The sequence below is a fragment of the Ochotona curzoniae genome, unplaced genomic scaffold (assembly GCF_017591425.1).
Source record: "Ochotona curzoniae isolate NIBS_2020 unplaced genomic scaffold, NIBS_Ocur_1.0 scaffold_4683, whole genome shotgun sequence".
NCBI lineage: Eukaryota > Metazoa > Chordata > Mammalia > Lagomorpha > Ochotonidae > Ochotona > Ochotona curzoniae.
The window spans coordinates 20,972,164-20,994,092 of record NW_024467121.1 but is presented as its reverse complement, the minus strand read 5'-3'; the positions used below and the strand labels follow the sequence as shown (position 1 = coordinate 20,994,092).

At 40.7% G+C, this 21,929-nt stretch overlaps 1 protein-coding gene across 11 annotated transcripts in view; it reads left to right on the top strand.

Annotated features, from left to right (window-relative positions):
- Positions 1-8,128: 8,128 nt before the first annotated feature.
- CDC42BPA (CDC42 binding protein kinase alpha) overlaps positions 8,129-21,929 on the top strand; it is a 237,525-nt gene continuing 223,724 nt past the window's right edge. For 6 of the 11 annotated variants that reach the window (XM_040967880.1, XM_040967873.1, XM_040967875.1 and 3 more), the window contains exon 1: positions 9,203-9,592. In XM_040967880.1, coding sequence (XP_040823814.1) covers positions 9,415-9,592 — 178 coding nt within the window. In that variant the 5' untranslated portion in view covers positions 9,203-9,414. Of the gene's footprint in view, positions 9,593-21,929 lie in introns of all 11 variants that reach the window. The other 5 variants (XM_040967883.1, XM_040967881.1, XM_040967882.1 and 2 more) reach the window with 1 other exon arrangement.

Sequence of the window (21,929 nt, the reverse complement as noted above, 5' to 3'; positions counted from 1 at the left end):
ATGCTTCCAGCAACAGTGTTCCATGGGCAGGCTGAGGCTGTACCTTTATGGCCTAGCCTCGAAAGCTAAATGGTCACTTCTGCTGCATTCTACTTGTTATAAGCAAATTATTAAGACTGGCCTAGATTCAAGCTGAGTGGATCTATACACAAATTCTCACTATAAGAAGCATTGGATAATTTTTGTGACAAGGTTTTTCAAGCCATCAACATAGTATTTCACGTAAGGAATGAACACAGAAAAGACTAAAAGCTTGAAGACTGAACACAAGGACCGTCCAATATTTGATGATGCAGAAGATGGGGGAGATGAAGCAGTTAAGGACACTGAGCAGGAGCGACCAGTGAGGTAGGAGAAGACAAAAAAAAAATGCTTCAATTAAGAGGATGATCAGCACTGTCAACTACTATTCAAAGGTTGAATGGATGTGGACTGAATATTGACTGTAGGATTTTTAAAATATTTTAAAAGATTTATTTATTTTTATTGGAAAGTCAGGTATTCGAAGAAGAGAGACAGAGAGGAAGATATTCCATCTGCTGGTTTACTTCCCAAGTGGCCACAATGGCTGGAGCTGAGCCGATTTGAAGCCAGGAGTCAGGAGCCTCTTATAGGTCTCCTATGTGGGTTGCAGGGTCCCAAGGCTTTGGGCTGTCCTTGAGTGCTTTCCCAGGCCACAGGGAGGAAGCTGGATGGGAAGCAGGGCCACTGGGATTAGAAATGGTGCCCATATGGGTTCCTGGCATGTGCAAAGTGAGGGCTTAAGCCACTAGGCTACTGTGTTGGGCCCAACTATAGGATTGTTTTTTGGGTAAAGATTTATTTATTTATTTATTTTTATTGGAAAGATGGACTTTTGTTTACTGAGAAAAAGAGATACAGAGAGGAAAATCTTCTATCCACTTGTTCAGTCGCCAAGTGACTGCAATGGCCTGAGCTGATCTGAAGCCAGGAACCAGGAGCTTCTTTCAGGTATCCCATGGGGGCGCAGTGTCCCAAGGCTTTGTGCCATCTTCTACTGCTTTCTCAGGCCACAAGCAGGGAGCTGGATGGAAAATGCAGCAGTTGGGACACAAGAAGCCCATATGGGAACCCAGCATGCACAGTGTGAGAATTTAGCCTCTGAGCCATCACTCCAGGCCTACCCATAGGCTTTGACGATGCCAAAGTCATCAGTAGCCTTGGCCAGAGAGATTTCCAGAAGGTGTTAACTGGAGTCTTCAACTTTCACTTCTTTGTCCTCTAGCGCTAATGACCTGCCTGTGTTCCATGTGGACTAACCTCAGGATTCACAGGAACACATCGTCTTACCTGGCTTGCTTTTGGTACCACACGTGCCCTTAAGATCTTGTACAAAATGTTTTCTGCTGATGGGCTTTATTAAAGAATATCATTCACTTTGTAATAGTGGACTGCATCTGTATAATGTTTGATTCTACATACAATTTTCCTAAATTCAATATAAATTGAATTTATATGGTGATAGAGTTTATAAATGTAGAGCTTATTTACTTGATTATTTTATGTTTTTAAAGACTTATTTTTAAAAATTAGAAATGCATATTTACAGAGAGAAGGAGAGACAAAGAGAAAGATCTTCCATCTACTGGTTCACTCCTCAAATGTACACAATGGCTGGAGCTGAGCCCATCTGAGGAAGTGACTTTCTTCCAGGTCTCCCATGTGGGTGCAGGATCCCAAGGCGTTGATCCATCCTCTGCTTCTTTCCCAGAGCATAAGCAGGGAGCTGTATGGGAAATGGAGCAGCCAGGACTAGGACTGACACTCATTTGGGATGCCAGTGTAACAAGGCAGAGGATTAGCTTTTACCTTAGGGAGAGAGAGGGAGAAAGAGAGAGAGATCCTCTCTCTGCTGGCTCAATCTTTAAATGGCTTTCAGTGGCCAGTGCTGGGCCAGGCCAAAGCCAGAGGTCTAGAACCCCAACTGGTTGTCTCATATAGTGAGCAGGGGTCCAAGTACTTGGGCCATTTCCATTTTCAAGCATACTGGCAGGGAGATGGATTTGAAGTGGAGCAGCTGGGACACAAAAGTGATATTCCTATGGGATGCTGGTGATACAGGGAATGCTAACGTCACAGGCAACAGATCAACCATTCAATTATGCCACAATGCTGGCCCCTCTGTAGGACTTCAATGAGAAATGTAAATGATAGATTTGAAGACAAGTCAAGACTGGTAAGATTCATTAAAAAGCAAGGCGGAAAAATTAGTGAACCCAAGTATAACTACCCGATGGTTGGTTTGGTGTTTTAACTTTGAGAAAAAAAGAAAGAAACATGGAAAGAAAGGGTAAAAATTGTCACTAAGTTAAAACCATACCATTTCAAAATCCACATAATAATTATTCAGAAAATAAATATTTGTTCTACCAACTTTTAATAAATATTCTTTTTTTTTTTTTTTTTTTTTTTTGGAAAGTCAGACTTTACAGAGAGAAGGAGAGACAGAAAGATCTGCCATCCACTGGTTCACTCCTCCAGTGACCACAACAACAGGTGCTGAGCTGATCCAAACCCAGGAGCCAACAGCTTGTTCTGAGTCTCCCACATGTATGGTACCAAGACTTTGGGCCATCCTCAACTACTTTCCCAGGCCACAACCAGGGAGCTGGATGGGAATTGAAGCAGCTGGAATATAAACCAGCACCCATATGGGATCCTGGTGGATGCAAGGCAAAGACTTTCACCACTAGGCTACTTTGTTGGGCTAAGTTGTTGTTTGTTTCAACAACTTTGAGAATTGGTTGGATGAAACTAGACCTATGGTGCTGATAATATTATTGTATAATTTCCAGCGTTTATGCCTGTTCCTCGCGCATGGGTAACTCTGCGTTTTTACTAACAATGCAGGCACACTGGCAGAGGCTCTGTGTTAGCTGCAAGGGGCAGCAGATTAGGGTTATGGGGATTCTCTTCCCCTCCCTATTCAAGGGGAACTCTCCAATAGCCCTTGAATTTATTCTGCGGCTTCAGCTCCCAACCAGCCAATGGGTGCTAGCAGCTCCCTGCTGCTGTCAAGTTCTGGGTCACCTAATTGCCCATGTGTTTCCTCAGCTCTTCCATCACCTGTACAACCATGTGCCAGAATTAAGGTCCTCTTGTTTAAATAAAAAGGTGATTTCTGCATTTCTGACTGAACTCTGATATTTCCTTCTTTTGTCCAGATGCACAAATATAACAATTAACAAGTAAGCCCCATTTCCTGTTACATTACCAATAGGGTAGGTTTGTGAAACTTGACAGTTCTCTTGGACTTTCCTTGTTTAGTGGTTAAAACCATGGGTCCTAGCAGGAGAGCAGTCTGGAGTTGACTACTTGTTCCTATGTCACTTATTAGCTATTTGATCCTTCCCAAGTTATCTAAACTCTGTTAATCTCAGCTTGTTCTCTACTTCTTATAGTTATGGTACTTGAATAAAATAATGTGTTCAAATTTTCAGGACAGTGTTCACACATTCTAGGTGTTCTGTTAAGGAAGTAATTAATAATCAGAAAGCCTCTCTTTTGTTAATTTAAGCTTTTGTATTACTTATGTTAGGAGTCTAAAATGAAATGAGAAGTAGCATTTTTTAGTGTTTTATCCTTGGGTAATATTAAGTCAGGTCATTGTTTGCAGGATCAGGATATGCTAGCTGGGGTAAATGGGACTCTGGTTAAATATCATCACTATTACTCTTTGTTCTCTTTTGGCATCCATGAGGGATTGGTTGTAGAATACCCCTCCCCCTGTGAATATCAAAGTCTGCAAATGCCCAAGTTTCTTACATATTCAAAGAAACCTATACATATGCATAAACCTATACATATTGTCCTGATACTTTAAATCATCTCTTGATCATGGCGGCATTTGGAAACAGTGGCTAACATGCTCCTTGGGGCCCTGGAGCAGTAGTATAGTAGCTAAAATCCTTGCCTTGCATCAACCAGGACCCCATATGGGTGCTGGTTTGTATTCCAGCTGCTCCAATTCCAGCTCTCTGCTTGTGGCCTGGGAAAGTAGTCGAGGATAGCCCTAAGCCTTGGGACCATGCATCTGTGTGGGAGACCCAGGAGAAGCTGTTGGCTCCTGGCTTTAGATTGGCTCAGCACCTATTGTTGTGGCCATTAGAGGAGTGAACCCGTGGATGGAAGATCTTTCTGTCTCTCCTCTCTGTAAAGCCTGACTTTCCAAAAAAAAAAAAAAAAAAAAATTAAATCTTAAAGAAAAAAAGTGCCACTTGGGACACCACATATCATTTCAGAGAACCTGGGTTCAAGTTTATATTCACTTAAAGCAACATCAGCCACTGTGCATCCTAGGAGGCAGCAGGTGATAGTTCAAGTACTTGGGTCCCTGCTGGATATGTGGGAGTTGCCGATTAAGTTTTTGGTTTGGGCTCTGCACGTCCTAGCTGTTATAAGCAATTGGAGAGGGAACTAGTAGTTGGAAGAGCTCTCTCTGTCTTTCCCTGTCAAATAAGAAAGCAAAATTAAATCATTTCTTGATTACTTATAATAGTCAATGTAATGTAAGTACTGTTTAGACAGTTGCTATGCTGTATTGTTTAGGGAATAATGAAAGGAAAAGTAAGTCTGTATAAGTTTCATTCAGAAACTTTTTTTTTCCTGATATTTTTTATGGCAGTTGGGTTAATCCATGGCTGTGGAGCTGTAGGTACTGAGGGACAGTCAAACACTGCTCCCTGCTAAGGTACTCACTTTGCTTTTGACCCTGTTTTCCATTGCCAAACCTATAGTTACTGTAGGATAAGATACACTCTTACAGGGTAAGAGTGGGGCTGGTTGTTATACATATTCATTAGTGAATGGACTTTCCTGCGCTCAGCCGCAAATTTGAGAATTAGTCGCAGAATGCCTGCCTGGAGGACCAGGTTTAATGACTTCTGTCCCACTTTTTTTTTTTTTTTTTTTTTAACCTCCAGTCTTCTTATCTCCTACCCTTTCTTTTCTGAAAGATCAAGCAACTTGGGTGGTTGTCGTACTATACATTTAATCTCCAGGCCCCCTCACAAAATTTCACAAAGACTTCCTCTAGGCTCTTATCTGAAAGAATACCCTGCCAGGCAGCTATGGCACTCTTGCTTTGCAGTAGCACTCCAAGCACTGTATAGCTGCTGGGGCCATGCCTTTCTTTGGCTGAAGATTGGTTTCATTAACAAGCATGTTCACACTTCAACTGGAACATTTAAAGTAACACCCGCACAATGTGTTTAGTGTCTAGTTAATGATTAAGTCTCTGAGCTTAAATTATTCAAGCAAAATTGATTGGGTTCAGCCTTCTTCCTTCTCTTTGTACTTCTTTTTTATAAGTGAAAATAAAGTCTACCCACTACTCTCTAAATAATGTGGAAAGGGTAATTTTGTAACCATCCACAGCCTGGACAGTGGGTGGTACTCAAGTGCTAATGGAGGTAGAGAGAACCAGCAGCTTGAGTCTTTTGTTGAAAAATGTATCTGCATCTCATGTACTTCCATTGTTCATTGGCATTTATTGAGACCTAGCGTGGTTTAGCTTCTCTCTTTTAAACTTCTTGATATTCATGTATAAGTAACTAGGTATCTTGAATTCAGTCTTCAATATACCTTACTTGGAAAAGCAAAAGCAGTTGCTTTCTTTGCTAGTCTATCTCTGTCAAAATTGTTAAAATATGTTGACTTGACTGTTTAAAACCCCTAACTTTGAAGAGTGTCTATTGTCCTGAAAAGATATTTATAATATATTGTTGTTTGCTTCCCGAAGGCTATAAAACTATTCTACTACGTATCATCTTTGTTAAAATGAAGAGGAAAAAGAACATAAACTAAAATGCTGATTACTCTCTGTATTTCTATATTAGGATTTAATCCCTTTAAATTTTTGTATTACTTTTTAAAAGATTTTATTTTATTTTTATATATTTTTATTTTATATATTTTTATATACAGAGAGGAGAGACAGAGAGGAAGATCTTCCGTTTCAAAGTGGCTGCAATAGCCAGAGCTGTGCCGATCTGAAGCCAGGAACTCAGAGCCCCTTCCGGGTGTCCCATGTGGGTGCAGGGCCCCAAAGCTCTGGGCTGTCCTTGACTGCCTTCCCAGGCCACTAGCAGGGAGCTAGATGGGAAGCGGGACTGCTGGGATTAAAATTGGCACCCATATGGAATCCTGGCACGTGCAAGGTGAGGACTTTTGCCACTAGGCTACCGCGCCAGGCCCAGTTTTGGTATTACTTTTTATGGGATGGGCATTTGGCATACTGGTTAAGATGACACTTGAGACACCCCCCTATCCATTGTGAACTGCCTGGGTTTTAGTCCCAACCCATTCTGAAGCATATCCTGGTAGGCAGTGGAGCTGGCTGAAGTGGTTCTATCTTTGCCATCCATGCAGGAGACCTAGAATGAGTCTGGCATTTGGAAAATGAACCTATGAATGGAACATTTCCCTTTTTCTCAAGCAAAAAGCGAGAGCAAGAGTGTATGTGAGAGAGAGATACTGAGCGAAAGTGTTTTTCAAGGAGAGTGAGAGCATTTTTTTTTCTCTAGTTCAACCAGTCAGTGCTGAGCCAAGAACTTAATTCAGGTCTCCCATGTGCGTGGCAGGCACCTAATCACACCCTGCTTCTTAGAGTCCTCATTAGCAAGAAGTGGGAACAGGAGCTGGAGTTACAATTGAACCCAGACACTTGTTGCGGACTAGTGCCTTGTTCTAGCTCCATCACCTGACTGCCCTGTATTCCTTCTGTCATCAGACAACACACACACGTACGCACCATTCATTGCTGGAAATGATTCAGACCTTTTGTCTCAGTCTATCTAAATATTACTCATGTGTCAAGAGCACATTGACAACAATGCTGTCCTTATATAAGCCAGGCTATTAAAGACTTGGCAAGTAAAGACTTCACAGAAAAATCCACAATATTTTGGGAGTTGGAGCACCTCGAATAACCTCTGTGAGCCTTCATTTTTTAGATTTCGGTTGTAGTCCTTCAATTCTGTTTCTTCCTCAGCTTCCCTTTTACGGAGATCTGAAAAGATGCAGTAGTGGTTATTAACACCGAACACCTGTGTGAGAGTGGAATCAAACAATTGTATTTTGAAGGAAAGATTATAAAGGTGATGGCAATTTTGTGAGAAAATAACAGAAAGGCAATGACCCAGTTTAGAACTGTTAATTTAAACTTGGGCTTCTCCATGAAAATTTTGCGGAATGAAACAAAAAATGCACCATACACTTGTTAGTGTGCTGTGGACATCAGGTGCCATAGCTCTTGAGTGATTTCCCTTAGCGGGCCAGATTCGTGAATTGTGCCACTGGTTGCTGTGGATGTGGGGATGGATTGTGTGTGATGTTGGAATGGTATGGGTGAACCTGTCCTGACTAGAAAAGCTTAGGGAGAAATTGGGATTTTTTTTTTTTTTGAGTGAGCACACACACACCTCTTGACTGATGAGGGTTGAGAGTCGAGTCTTTGTGTCTGTCCCGGGAAATGACAAGAGTGTTGTGTTAGCTACGCAAGAAATGATGATTCTGGAGGGCGTGAGGAGCGAATCTGGGCAGCGGGTAGTGAACAGGTAAGAGTAGGAAGAAGCACTGGTCTTTTCCAGATCTGTTGGCAGCCCAGGGCCCGATGTTTCTGGGTGCCTTAGCAAGCATGCCAGGCAGGTGTTGTGTATTAGGACGAGGAAGACGCCCGATTTTGCGATCCCAAAGAGAAGCCTTGGGGAAAGCGGAGCCAGCGGCGAGGCGGTGGCGCAGTTCCCAGCCCGCGCCCTGCCGCAGCCCCCGCCGGCTCGGCCCGGTCATCCAGCCTCCGGGCCGCCTCCGGTCCTCCCGTATCCCTGCATTCCACGCTGCGGCAGCCGTAGCATCAAGGGCCCCGGCGGCTTCCATCGCTCCCATCAGGCTAGGGAAGCCGTCGCCGGCCCCCGGCCCGTGCCCCTCGGGGGGCTTCAGCCTGGGGCGGCCGCTCGACCCCGCCCGGCTCCCGACCGCCGGCCACAGCCGCTCCGCCGAGGGCGGGGAAAGGAGGGGAGGGGACGGTGTGTGTGAGAGGCTGTGTGTGTGTGTGTGTGTGTGTGAGAGAGTGTGCGCGCGCGCGTGAAGGGGGCGGGCGGGGGCCGCCATATTGGATCCGGACTCGTCCGCGAGCCTCCGTCTGCGTGCGGCGGTGACCGGGGGGGCCTCGCGGAGCCCAGAGCGCGGGCGCGAGAGGAGAGGAAAGGCGGGGGAGGCTGAGAGGGAGAGGAAGGGAGTGGTTGCGAGCCGGGCTGCGGCAGCCTCTGGTCATCTCACCAGCGGCAGCAACCCTCCTCCCGTGCCCGTGCCGCCTCCCTCTCTCCCAGGAAAGATGCCCTTAACCCAGGGGTGTGAAGAAGGGGGAGAAGTCGCTGCTGGAACCGCCCGTGCCGCCGCCGCCGCCCGTGTCCTTTGAATCCAGAAGAGCACCCCCGCCCCACCCCCCGCCGGGGGCGACGCGAGCCTCGGTGCGGGTGTGAGGGAGACCGGGCTCTGCGCCCGGCGCGGCCCACGAGCGACCACCGCCATGGAACGGGCTGGGCCGACCGAGTAGCCGCCGCTCCCCGAGCTCGGGTGCCAGAGCCGCCCGCAGCCCGCCTTTCCCACCTCCGGCCGCGCCGCGGGGTCAGGCCGCTGGGAGAAGCCGGGAGAAAAATGAAGAGTTTTCACCGGAATCTGTCGGAAATAGGACTAACTGCAAAGCCTTAAAAAAAAAAAAAAAAAAGAAGGATTAACGAAAAGCCTCCTCCAGGCTGGACTTGGCGTGTTCGGAGGCGAGGGGTTGCCTTTGGGACCTCGCCCCCCTTCCTTTCCCGCTGGAGAAGTCGCCGCGGATGCATTATCCAAGTGGTGGTTGAGCGCATTTGCAGCAGAATTTTTGTTTTTTCCCTCCCCCTACTATACATTCTGCTTTTCTCCCATCTCCTGTTTCTCACCCCCCCTTTTTTCCCTGGGAAGTGAATTGCTGATGCAAATGGGACTTTATTCATTAATGATGCAACCGGATTCGTTTCAGGATTATGTTGCACGAGTTGAATTTTGAATGAAGGAGAAGAGTTTTTTTTTTTTTTTAAAGAAGTGTTGATTCTTTATTCAATCTTTTAATTATTTTATTTAAATAGACGATTTATCTGTATTCTTTAAAGATGTATTAAATATTTTATGGCAGCCCTCCAAATAGATGTATATGGGTGAAATTGAAGACGCTTCAGTTAAGTGAGGTTCCGGTGTGTTGGATGTTTAATTCAACACCGGCATTGCATGACAGTTGTTTGAATAACAAGTGGTTTGTTGTTTTTTAAAAACCACACCTCTTCAAATTTAGGCACAAATAGTAACAGTCAAAAGGCAGCCTACGATTTGGAGGGCAGACCTGCAGAAATTGAAGCCAACATGTCTGGCGAAGTGCGTTTGAGGCAGTTGGAGCAGTTTATTTTGGATGGGCCGGCTCAGACCAATGGGCAGTGCTTCAGCGTGGAGACCTTGCTGGATATACTCATCTGCCTGTATGATGAATGCAATAATTCTCCACTGAGAAGAGAGAAGAACATTCTTGAATACTTAGAATGGGGTAAGTGTGGTTACGGAAAAAAAAAATCTCAACCGCTAACTGGGCGTTGTGATTTAATTGTTACGGAGTTATGAGTAAAGTGTAATGAAAGAAGTGGTATGTCTTGACAATGGAAAATGTTCCCCCCCCCCTCCAGGTTTTGGTAAATGTTCCCAGAGTTAAACCCGTGCGGTTTAGTTGTTGCTTTAATATGGAACTTAGAAGGAAGAGCTTGGATTTTTAGGTCGGTGAAGAGGTTTTCAAATAAATTCTGTGATGGGCCAAGATGGGCTTTTCCTCCCTGTTGCCTAATGCACAGCAGTGTGGCAGCCAGCCGTTCAGTGGGAAGGTAGTTGATGGGAAGCGGCATTCCTTCCCAGACTTGGGAATCTCTGGGCGATAGGAGATTCGAAAATACATGTGTTCACCTGAGCTGAAAAGGAACGTGGGTTAGTTCATCTCTCACAGTGTGTGTAAAGGAAACCGGTAGACCTGAACTTTTCCAAAGGTTATGTTTATAAGGCAAAGTGACATCAGCATTTAAAAATGTTTGTGACAGCGGTTAGTGGAGACGATTTTGCAGCAGCTTCTAGATTTTTCAGTTTAGATTTCACTTTGAATAGAATATTACTCTCAGCTGGTGAGAGTTTGGGCTTCGTTCTGGGGAACGTTGTGATTGAGAAAACCTGCTGTAGTGGCTAGGTGAGGGGTGCGAGCGAATGCGGCATGTGACCTTCTAGCTGCGAGGCTTGGCTGGAGTTCACGCTCCCGAGGTTGTCAGGGCCGGCGGGCGCACTCTGACGGCCAGCAGCGGCCGGAGGCTGAAGTGCACACCGGCGGCCACACGTAGCCTTCGGAGGATTTTGGCCAAATGGTCTTTTGTACCTTTGGAATGCTAATCATTTTAGTTGGTTGCAAAGTTTTTACCCTAAGATATCTATTCGCGAGTAAAGCTTTATTTTCATAATGTAAAAGTGAAGTACGGGTTGTCTTCTCTCTCTCTTTTGATTTGGAATTTAGTGGAACTTCAGCCTTCCGGGTAAAGCAGTGGCTTAAGAATGCCAACGCATAATAAACTTTAGTCACCTGGTCAGCATCAGAAGATTTCTTGCAACATGCTGTCATGAGGTTTTAAAATGTGAATAGGATGTTCAAAAACAGACGACCTGACTCATCTTGGGAATGTACAAAATGTAAACCATCTTCCAAGTGATGGTTCTGACTTTGTTAGTAGCTTGTAGGTACATAAATACCTTATTTTTACGAGAGGGTAAAGCATTTTGTAAAGCATGTGTAGTTTTACATTCGATGCCTCATAAATTTAAAAAAAACCTTGACAAAGATGGACTTACAACGAAACTGTTCACTGTATCTTGACAATAGGATGCTGGACTCTCTGCCATTGTCAATGTCCACAATGATGGACTGTGTATGAAGAACTATGTTAGTAATGATATAAAGGAACTAGGTTGCGGGGGAGGGATTTGGGGAGGGGATAAAGGAAATGCCAGGAGCCTATGAAACTATCATAAAATAATAATAATACAATAAAAAAAAGAAACTTAAAGGTTTTTGTACTTTTTAGAGTTGACGTTAGAGTTCATCATTATGGTCTGTAGTGAATCTTCAGTGATTATGATTGTCATTTATTAGCCTTTTCTCATCTGCCAACGCTGTACTGGTGCTATTTGTGCCAGCAGCAAATACAGTTAAAAATGATTTATTATAGAAGAGAAGATGATTTTCTGTTGTCTTGTAGTTAGAATTCAAACTGTAATTTTGTGCTATATTTTGCCATATTAGAGGAATGCTTTATATTTTCATTAATTTTTTCTTAGATGTTTCTTCTGTATGTGTAAAAATGCTTTATTTATATGTTTGTGTATTTTAGCCAAATTAGCCCAAAATCAAGTAAATAGACATACACATTTTCATTGATATTTTAAAAGTAATTTCAAACCAGGAACTTCTTACAGATTGTTTTAGCAGGACCCTTCTCATTTTGTCTTTACAAAAGTTTGCTGTATGAGAAACAAATATACACTTTCTTAAGTAAACTGTTGATTTGTGCTAATAGGAAACAAAATAGAATTCTGAAGGAATTGTACGTTTTGGGACAGGGCGGGGTCTGTTGTGTCTTAGCATTTTTAAGTTGGTGTATGAGGTTTTGAAAGCAGGGATTATTATTCACTGAAGTTTCTTTAAAGAGTTAATGGAAAAGTTAAAAGTGGGAAAATTGTCAAGATTTGTATCATGAGTAGTAGTATTTACTATCTAAGTTATTAGAGTTTTTAAGTATTGAAATAGATCAGCTGTTATTTGTGTGTGTACTGATTGCTATATTTTTTGGGGAAATGCCCTGTTTGTACTCATTGCCAAACATCTAAACACAGTCTAGAGTAAAGAAGTATCCACATTGTGAGTTGACCTCAGTTAAATTTTTTAAACTTTTTTTTGGTTTCTGATGCAACTTTATAAATCATTTTTGATTTGACTGTTAAATTAAAAAAATTGGTCTTGTACTTAAATCTTTTAAAGACCCAAATTTGCAGCTGAAAGTACTATATTATATACTACGTATTTTTGGTTTTTTTTTTTTTTTGGTTCTGTTACTGAAAGTATCATTTAGATAGTCCCTATTTTTGTGTTGGCAAAGTGTTACTTTTTTTTTTTATTAAAGATTTTTGTTGAAAGAATGATGACAGAAAGGGAGGTAGTGGAAAGGAGAGGAAAAGGGAGAGAGAGAGAATGGGGGAAGGAGAGAGAGAACACTTGAGAGAATGAGAATGTCTGTCTTCCATCTGCTGGCTCACTCCCAAATGGCTTTACAGCCTGCTCTGAGCCCAGGCCCAAGCCAGAAGACTGGAACTCCTTCTTGGTCTCCCACCTGGGTGGCTGGGCTCCATGCACTTCGGCCATCCTCTCTGCTGCTTTGCCAGGTGCATTAGCAAGGAAAAGGATTGGAAGCCAAGTAGGTAGTACTGAGACAGTAGCTTAAATGTGGGACTCCAGCCTTGCATCAGTTTAACCTGCTCTGCAATTCTGGCCCTGATAGCTTACTCTTTAAAGCCAAGATTCAGCATTGCTTCATTTCCATCAACATCATTTTACTCCTAGTTTTTGTTAGGTCCATCCCACATTTTAATTGGTTCAGTTAATGCTTTGTTTTTAATATCATCAAGACAATAAGAAACTGACAATTTGGAACATACCTACTTTTGTTCATGCACAGCATTGCCTGCTTTTGGTGTTGGTGACTTAGGTGAAGAAGGCGCTTAAGCCAGTGAGCAATAGAGCAAGTGATGAAAATGATATGATCACATATCAACTTTGAACTTAGTAATATATTTTATTTTCCCATAGCGTAACTTAAGAATAAGTTTTGATAGAGTTGTAGAAGTGAAGTGAATTTTTACAACTTGCTAGTATTGATTATCAAGTACATTATCCGTTGAATTGGCTCTCATTTGAAATTAGAAATTTGGGGGGCATCTAACAATTTACTTAAAAAGTGAATGTGAGATGACAGCCTCCATATTTCTGTCATACTCATTAGTATCTGTGAATAATGATACTTTCTGAACCTTTTACTTTGCAACATTTCATTTAAGTAATTCTGTGGTTTCTTCAATTTGTGTATATATAAATATATATAGAAAGAATGGTTGCCAGAATGTATCAGCATGTAGTATGACTTAAACGTTCTTTTATTAGTTTTGATTCTAAATTTGTTTTTTAAAATTATTTTTTAAAAATTTCATTATTATTATTATCATTTTATGATACAGTTCCATAGGCTCCTGGTATTTCCCTAATCCCAGCCCAATTCCCCCTGCCCCACCTAGTTCCTCTATATCATTACTAAAGTATAGTTCTTCATACACAGTTATATGTCCATCATTGCGGGCATGGACAATGGCAGAGAGTCCAGCATCCTGTCAAGACATTGATTTTGAATTTGTGTTGTTTCCTGTATGGATTGTTTAATTCAGCAGATACTTGGCTCAGAAGGATTGAATATTTTCTGGAATGTTTCATTTTTTGCATCTATTCTTCATTGTTAGCTTTTCTTGATTAGAATCTGTTAATCATGCTAAATTATTCCCATCCAGCTCCCTGGTTGTGGTCTGGGAAAGCATTCGAGGATGGCCCAAAGCCTTGGGACCCTGCACCCACTTAGGAGACCCGAAAGAAGCTGTTGGCTCCTGGCTTTGGATTGGCTCAGCTCCAGCCATTATGGCCACTTGGGGAGTGAACCAATGGATAGAGGATCTTTCTCTCTATTATCTTGTTCTCTCTGTATATTTGCCTTTCCAATTAAAAATTAAATTAAAAAAATGAAATAGAAAATATATGTTTGAAGGCAGAGAGATCATCCAACTGCTGGTTTACTCTCCAAATGGCCACAGCCATCAGGGCTGGGTGAGGGTGGGTCAAGAGCCAGGAGCTTCCTCCAGATCTGTCAAGTGCATGCTAGGGATCCTGGGGCCCCAGGGACATAGGCGATCTTCACTGCTTTCTCACTTGGCTCTGCCCTGCCAGGCCGAAGCCAGGAGCTTCTCTCTGGTCTTCTACATGGGTGCAGGGACTCAAGCCTTTTGGGCAGGGTTTAAACCCACTAAGCTACACTGCTCACCCCTAGGATTTTTCTTTTTAATGATGAATTATGATTGCATTTTAAAGCTCATTTCCCATTAGTTTTTATAAGGTTTGTATTCTGCTTAGCCTTATGGTTAAGAAAGAACTAAAATGTCTTTTTTTTTTTTTTTGGCAAAGTTTAATTGAAATATATCAGTGTACTGTTACTCCAAGGATATAAATAATTTTATTTTGCCATTAATAAACATGTTTTTGGAAACACTTTATTAAATTGACTTTAGAGATTTTTCTTCTGTGAGACCATACAAATAATCTTTTTCTTTTAGAATAAAATACTTTACATTGAAACATTTTGTTAGCTGAACTATTTTTTGGTAAATCTTAATGTCCATTTTTCTACCAATAGTAAATATAATGAAGTGTACAGTTACGTTTTATTATTATGCTAACATCTCCAATCTGCAAAGCAGTGTTAGAGTTCTAGACCTCAACTCATAAGAATAAAATCCTCATGAGAAAATTATTCATGTGTGTATAGTTAAGACTTTATATGGTCCATAGATTATATAACATCTATGGATGCATGCGGTGGTTTGAAGTACATAATGAATAAATAAATGAATATCTGAGTGTTTCTAAAACAAGACGTAAATTAATATTATGAGTTTTAAGGGCAGAGTCAGTATGTAAGATTAAGGAATAGTATTGCTTTGAGTATTAAAGGCATGTTTTCATAGAAAAAAGCCTGAAAATTTTTTGTGGGACATACCGCTTTAACTTTGCTCTTCATAAAACAGTCAAAGGGAAACAAACACCTCTTTAACTTTGTTTCCTTTTGCCTATTTCATGAAGAGTTTGGTGTATACTAGGAAATTATTGGTACCAATATCAGAGCTTTTAAATTGGTTGTATAATCGAAAGTGGTTCCTAAGTAATTATTATTGAAGTATTTTCACAGTTTACATCAACTGCAAAAGTGAAGATTTGAGTAACTTTTCTTTTTTTCCTATGCATTTAAAAAAATATTTGAGAAGCAGATATAGTTCCCGTCTGTTGGTACAGGCGGGTAGGTAGTGAGGAAGTTCCCAGATATTCCCAGAGAGTGACCAGGAACTAGTAGTTAGGAGACAAGAACTCATTCCAGGTCTCTAATATGGATGGTAGAAACCCAACCACTTGAGCCATCACAGTTCCTTCTGGGGCCTTCATTTGCATGGAAATGGCCTCAGGATCTGGAGCAGAATTTCATTTAGATATTCTGATGAGGAATCTCAGGATCTTAGTGTCTCAACCCCCTTTTTCACATTTAACTTTTTTTTTTTAAGTACTTCTGCTTGTATCACCTTGCACTCCTTGCAATATTTGTTAAGTTACCCTGGAATTTGGCATTGGGTTATATGTATTTAAAAGAAAAGTAAGTCTGTAGATACATTTGAGGAGTTTATATAGTTTCCAGGTTACAAAGATGTTCCTACTGTCTTGGTGATCTAAACATTTTTTTAAAGATTTAGTTATTTTTGTTGGAAATCAGATTTACTGAGAGAAGGAAAGAAAGAGTTTCTGTCTGCTGGTTCACTACCAATGGCCGCAATGGCTGGAGCTGAGCCAATCCAAAGCCAGGAACCAGGAGCTTCTTCTGGGTTTCTCACACAGGTGCAGGGTCCCAAGGTTTTGGACCATCCTCTACTGTTTTTCCAGGCCACAAGCAGGGAGTTGGAAGGGAAGTGGAAGAGCCAGGACATGAGCCGGTGCCCAAATTGAATCCCAGTGTGTGCAAGGCGAAGACTTTAGCCACTAGGCTACTGTGCTGTGCTGGATTTAAAACATTTAAAAGTAATTTTCATTTGTTAGAAAGTTGGAGAAACAAAGATCTTGCATCTACTAGTTTACTCTCCAAATGTCTGCAATATTCAGAGCTGTGTCAGGTCAAAGCCAGCAGCCCAGAGACTAATCTGGGTCACTCATGTGGGCAGCAGAGACTCCGGAACTTGAGCAAAGCTCAATTTGAAAACTGAGATATTGAGACTTAAGCCCAGGTACAAATATGTCTTAAACTCTTTGCTACATGCTACCCAGTGCTTTTGTTTTCAGTAAAACTTTATTGTTCTCTAATCCAGTTATTTCTCCAATAGTTGATATAGAGAGGATCAAAGTTGTGAAACAGAAAAAAACTGATTAGATTTTATGAAATATAAAACAGTTTAATTGTCCTTACGTACATGTTCAGATAGTATTAAAAATAGTCAAGTGTCCACATACCTGTGTTTTGCCCAGAGATGTAAAAAATACTTTTGGGACCTAGAGTGATAGCCTAGTGGCTGAGTCTTCGCCTTGTATCTGCCAGGATCTTATAAGGGCTCCGCTTCCCGCCCAGCTCCCTGCTTGTGGCCTGGGAAAGCAGTGGAGGACTTCACGAAGCCTGTAACCACATGCGGGCCTGGAGAATGCTCCTGGCTCCTGGCTCCTGGCTTTGGATGGTCTCAGCTCCAACCATTGCGGCCACTTGGGGAGTGAACCAGAGGACAGAGAATCTTTCTCTGTCTCCTTCTCTTGGTATAATCTGCCTTTCTAATAAAAATATAAAATATTTAAAAAAATACTTGTGGAAGTAATCAATTAGTCTTATACTGTGTACCATGTTAGAGTGTTTGGATTTGATTCCTGGCGAGGGTTCCTAACTTCAGCTTACTGCCCATGCGGCCTCTGGGAGCAGTGGTGATGGCTCAGGTAACTGGGTTCCTTCCTTCTATGTGAGAGACCTGGATTGTGTTCTGGCATGCTGTGTTGGGTGCTGTTTTGCTGCTGTCTGCTGTGGGTGTTTGAAGAATAAACCAGTGGTTGGGAAAGCTCGCTCTTTTTGCCCTTTCTGCCTCATAAATGAAAAAATATCACTGCCAGCTCCAAATACAAAACATAAAAACAACCTAAAACTAAGTGTATCATTTAAAAAATAATGAAATACTTGCTTAAAAAGATTAGGAAAAGCTCCCATTAGAAGGTAGTGATTACAATGACATTTTGAGATTATATTGCTAACTACTTAGGGTCTTGCCCTAAAAATCATAATTTAAGAACATTTAAAAGCAGACTAAAAGCTCAAGGTCATGGTAAAACTGACATATTGACATTATATTCAAGCTTTTCTATCTTATGTGCTTAGAAATATTTTCCTAAAATTTATAATTAAAACTACCATTTTTGCAAGGCTAATGTAATTTCTATTTCTGCTTTTAACTGCATGCCTGTGCAGTGTCATCTTATTTATGATGGATGCAGGCGAAGTGGAGTCCTTTGCTGTGTTACATTACTTCAGGTTGTGATTAAATGTGAACACACTTGTTTCTTTTGTCTGTGAGCTTGTGATCATCTCAGTTACATGCAGGAGCTCATGGGTTATCCAGGTTTTATTCTACTACTTTGTGTATCTGGCTCAGTTGATTTGTCTGTATTCAGTGGGTGTCAATGGATTATATTCTGGATCTTACTGATTTTATTACTCATGTTTCTTTTTTTTATTAAATAGTACATAATTTGTAGTTTCGCTTATTGCCTGTGCTTGTATCTTGGAAATGTCCAGGATCTTTGTTTAGAAGTAGAAATGAAGAAGAGATCATACAACAGGATCTTTGCATCCTGTCAGTATTCTACTTACTGTACTTACATGGCTACTGACAGTTGTGGTTGGTGAGTGACTGGATGACATTCAGTATGGCATGCAGGATTTTTATATGGCTCTTGTCTGCTTCCATAATTTTTCTTTTCATTAAAAAAATTTAAAAATTCAAGTTATCTCAAATTTGGAAAAAAGTATAATACTGTGAGCACAATACAGATTATGCTCCTAAATTCTTTCAGAATATGTTGCCAACATTTTTATTTGTGTGCATAATAAGACTACTAAGCTCAAAAAGTTAACATTAATGCATTGCTGTCTTAATTAGACAATTTTGTTTTTAAGATTTATTTTGTTTGAAAGGCAAATTCAGGGGGAGATGGAGGGAGGAAGACCGTCCATCAACTAGTTCACTCCCTAAATGGCTGCAGTGGCTGGAACTGAGCCTGCCTGAGGCTAGGAGCTTCTTCTGGGTCTCCCATTGGATGTAGGGGCTCAAAGCTTGGTGCCGTGCTCTGCTGCTTTCCCATGCCATAAGCAGGAAGCTGGATTGGAAGTGGTACCCATATCGGATGCCAGCACTGCAATTAGAGGCTTACGCTGCTGTGCCATGGTTCCAGTCCCCCAAATGCTAACTACTACACCAAACAGCTGCCTCTCCATGTTAAACTTTCTTACATTAAGAATATATTTGGCTGTATTTGCATCATGTCCCACATAAACTTTAGGATCTGGTGAGGATGTATTGAATATACAAATATGATTTTCTACTCTTCTAATTACCTATACTAATTGGTCTTTAATTTTTTTTTTTAGCAATTTCTTAATTATGTAACATTCAAGGAGGACAAAAGCAACAGCAAAGATAATATAGCAATGGAATTTTGGAGGCTGAAGAACAGATAGATGAGTAATGAAGATTTAGTACTTCAGAAAGTCACATCCAAAGTTAGCAATGATGAAAGCCAAGTTTCTGTCTAAATTTACTACACAGGAGTCTTTAAAAGTCATACTGTTAAGTTTAGGAATCTCTGCAAGTCGGAAGGGGTGGTGCTAAATATAATACGGAGCATTGATGTCTTAGAAGTGGGAATTCTAGAACTTTTCTTATCCTTGATGCCTCTGAGCTACTTTATCCTCCTGCTTCTCAAAGATTGTGTCAGTAAAATAGGGTGTTCTGGATTGAGGGTAGCAGGGGTAGTTTGTTAAGGTGGCATTTGATGCTGAAAATAAGTGTTTATTTACCCACTGCTTGGCTCTCAAGTTGCTGGCAAGTAGATCTTTACAATAAAGCTAGGAGATTTGAAGAGTATTTTGGAGAATCTGACTCCCTCAAGAAGAAAGCCCTGTAGGTATAGATAGTAGGAATTCCTCAATAAAGAACTCAGGCAGTAACAGTATGGTGAAGTTTTTTATTGGTGATCTTCATTTAAACATTCAGAGGTTCAGGTCATCTTTTCATTTTCTTGTTTTTATATAGACCAATACTTACTAGACATCCTCTAATGTATAAGATACAGATTCACCTTCACCCCCACATGAAAAGAAAAACTAAATGGAAACAAAGCAATTTATATGAAACAATCTTCAGGAAAAATGTAACTTCAGCAACTAATACATCCCTAGAGACAGGTGTTTGGGACATCTGCATGCCTTATGAGTGCCTGATTTGAGTTCTAGTTCCTCCGTGCTTGACCAAGCTTTCTGCTGAAGCACACACTGTGAGATGAGCAAATGATGGCTCAGATACTTTGAGGGAAGACTGGGATTGAGTTCCTGGCTCTTGGCTTCCGCCTCATAGCCTTCATTTTGCAGGCACTGGAGGAGTGAATCAGTCCATTGAAGATCTCTAGCTTGATCTCTCTTTCCAATAAAAATGAAAGTAAATGAAAAGGAAACACATAAATCCATCATTAATATTCTCAGAGATAAGAGGATATATACTACAGTTGTGAAATAAAATCAGAATCCTGTAAAAAGGAGCAAAAGAGACTAAAATTTTGAAATTAAAAATATGATAGCTGAAGTGAAAAAATTCAGTACAAAAATTAGAATTTGGAAAAGTTTTTCAGGAAATGAAGCAAAAAGCTGAGGGATAGTAAAGATAAGAAAATAGGAACTAATATGGGAGGTTTGAATAATAGTTCTTCAATTTTTCTGCCATCTTCATTTTTAATAATTTATTATTTAATTTGAAAGTGACAGACACAGAGTTCCTGTCTGTTGTTTAACTACCCAGATACCACAGTAGCTGCAGCTGAGTCAGCTTGAATCCTGGGCCTTGAAACTCAGCCTAAGTCTCCCACATCGATAGCAGCGGCTCAAGTGCTAGGATCATCATCGGCTGCCTCCCGAGGTGCATTAGAAAACTGGAATCAGAAATGGGTCTGAACTTAGGCTTTCTGGTAGGGAATGGCAGAGTCCCAAACACCATCTTAACTACTGTTCCAAATACCCACCTCCTTCAAAAGAGCGAATCTCTGTGAAATCTTAAGTGAAATAGTTAGTGGAATGATTCAACAAAATAATTACTTAAGGATATGAGTCTCTACATAAGGACAAGTATCTAGTACAATGGATGTAATTTACTTTACTACCAAGATTCACAACTAATACATTGCAGAATTCCTAGAGCTCTGGAAACAAAATACAGACCGAAAAAGTTTATAAAGGAAAAAATCCATAGGAATCAGAAGGGCTTTGTCCTTCTTAGCAGCAAAATCAGAAGCCAAAAGGCAGTGTTAATATTAGAAGAAAAATAATTCATAAGTGACTTCTGGAATTCTATGGGATAAGGACATTTTCACACATACGGTTCTGGAGATTTATCTTCTGCAACCTAAGACAACTTCCTGATTTACCTTAGATTGAGGATTCTTGAGATGTATGACTTACACTAAAACCAGAAAAATCTTCAGCAGAACCACGAGCCAACTTCCTTAGATTCAGCTAGGTAGAAGAGTAAATTATGATAAGGAAATACGGACTATAAATATAGATATCCAATACAGAAAGAGAGAGAAGAGGAGCCTTCAAGAAGATGGTAGTGAAGGGAGTGTACGAAATGTCAGCTTTGTACCAAGTGTAGAGGTCAGTGGATGCAGATGCCCGGCTGATTGGAAGGCACCAGGAGAGCAACTTCAGAATCTGGTGTGAATGAGCATCTTGAGAAGTGAATAAATCTGGGGAGAGTTTAGTGTTACTTATAAAGTGAAGATGGGGCAAGTGTTTAGCATAGTAAAGAAGCCATTTGATAGGGTTGCACCCGTACTGGGGAGCCTGTTTTCACGGCGTCCTGGCACTGTTGACAATTCTGATTCCTGGGAACAGTGGATGATGGCTCAAGCACTTGGTGCCTGTCACCCACCTGTGAGACTCAGGGAATTTCAGGATCCTGGCTTTGGCCTAGGGCGGCCTGGCTATTGTAGGTGTTTGTGAACTAAGGCTGTCCCTGTCTCACTGTTACTTTGTCAAACAAAAGTTAATTTTTTTTCTGTATTTATTGTTTTATTTTGCCGAAAGGGAGAAAAATGTTCAAGATAATATAAGCCACAAACAGTGTAGTTACATCTTAAATTATCATTATTTTAACTTCTAGATTTAATGCTTTTAAATGAGAGTTTTGAAGTAGTAATTAGAGTGACTACCTATATAACAATATATATACTCATTTTAAATTATTGCTGAAGAGTTACAATAATATTTTTATGATACCTAGTATTTTTTGTTTTTAGCTTTGTTACTAAAGAGTACAATGTCAGCCATTTCATTTGAAAATACAGGAAACCCAAAGGAAATGATGTAATGTAACTGGTATTTGGAAAAGACAAAGGAATTTGTGCCCTCGTAGTAGTACTATTTCCTTTGGTGTTTCTCATTTACATGTCAAATCTCAAATATAAGATGATTACTCTTGTGATAGTATATTAATTTTTAAACACATAATTGAATTGATGAAGCTTAAAAATTCCTAATATTAGCTTTCAGTAAGAATTTTCAGGGAAAAGCTTTAATTTTAAAATTACTTTGAAGGACAGGCTTCAGTGTCTTTCTAGTGTTCTCTATGTGTGTCTCAAATTACATTTGAGCTTGAATATCTTGTTTTAAAAATCCAGAAAACTTTATGAAGAAATAACAAGAAAATGT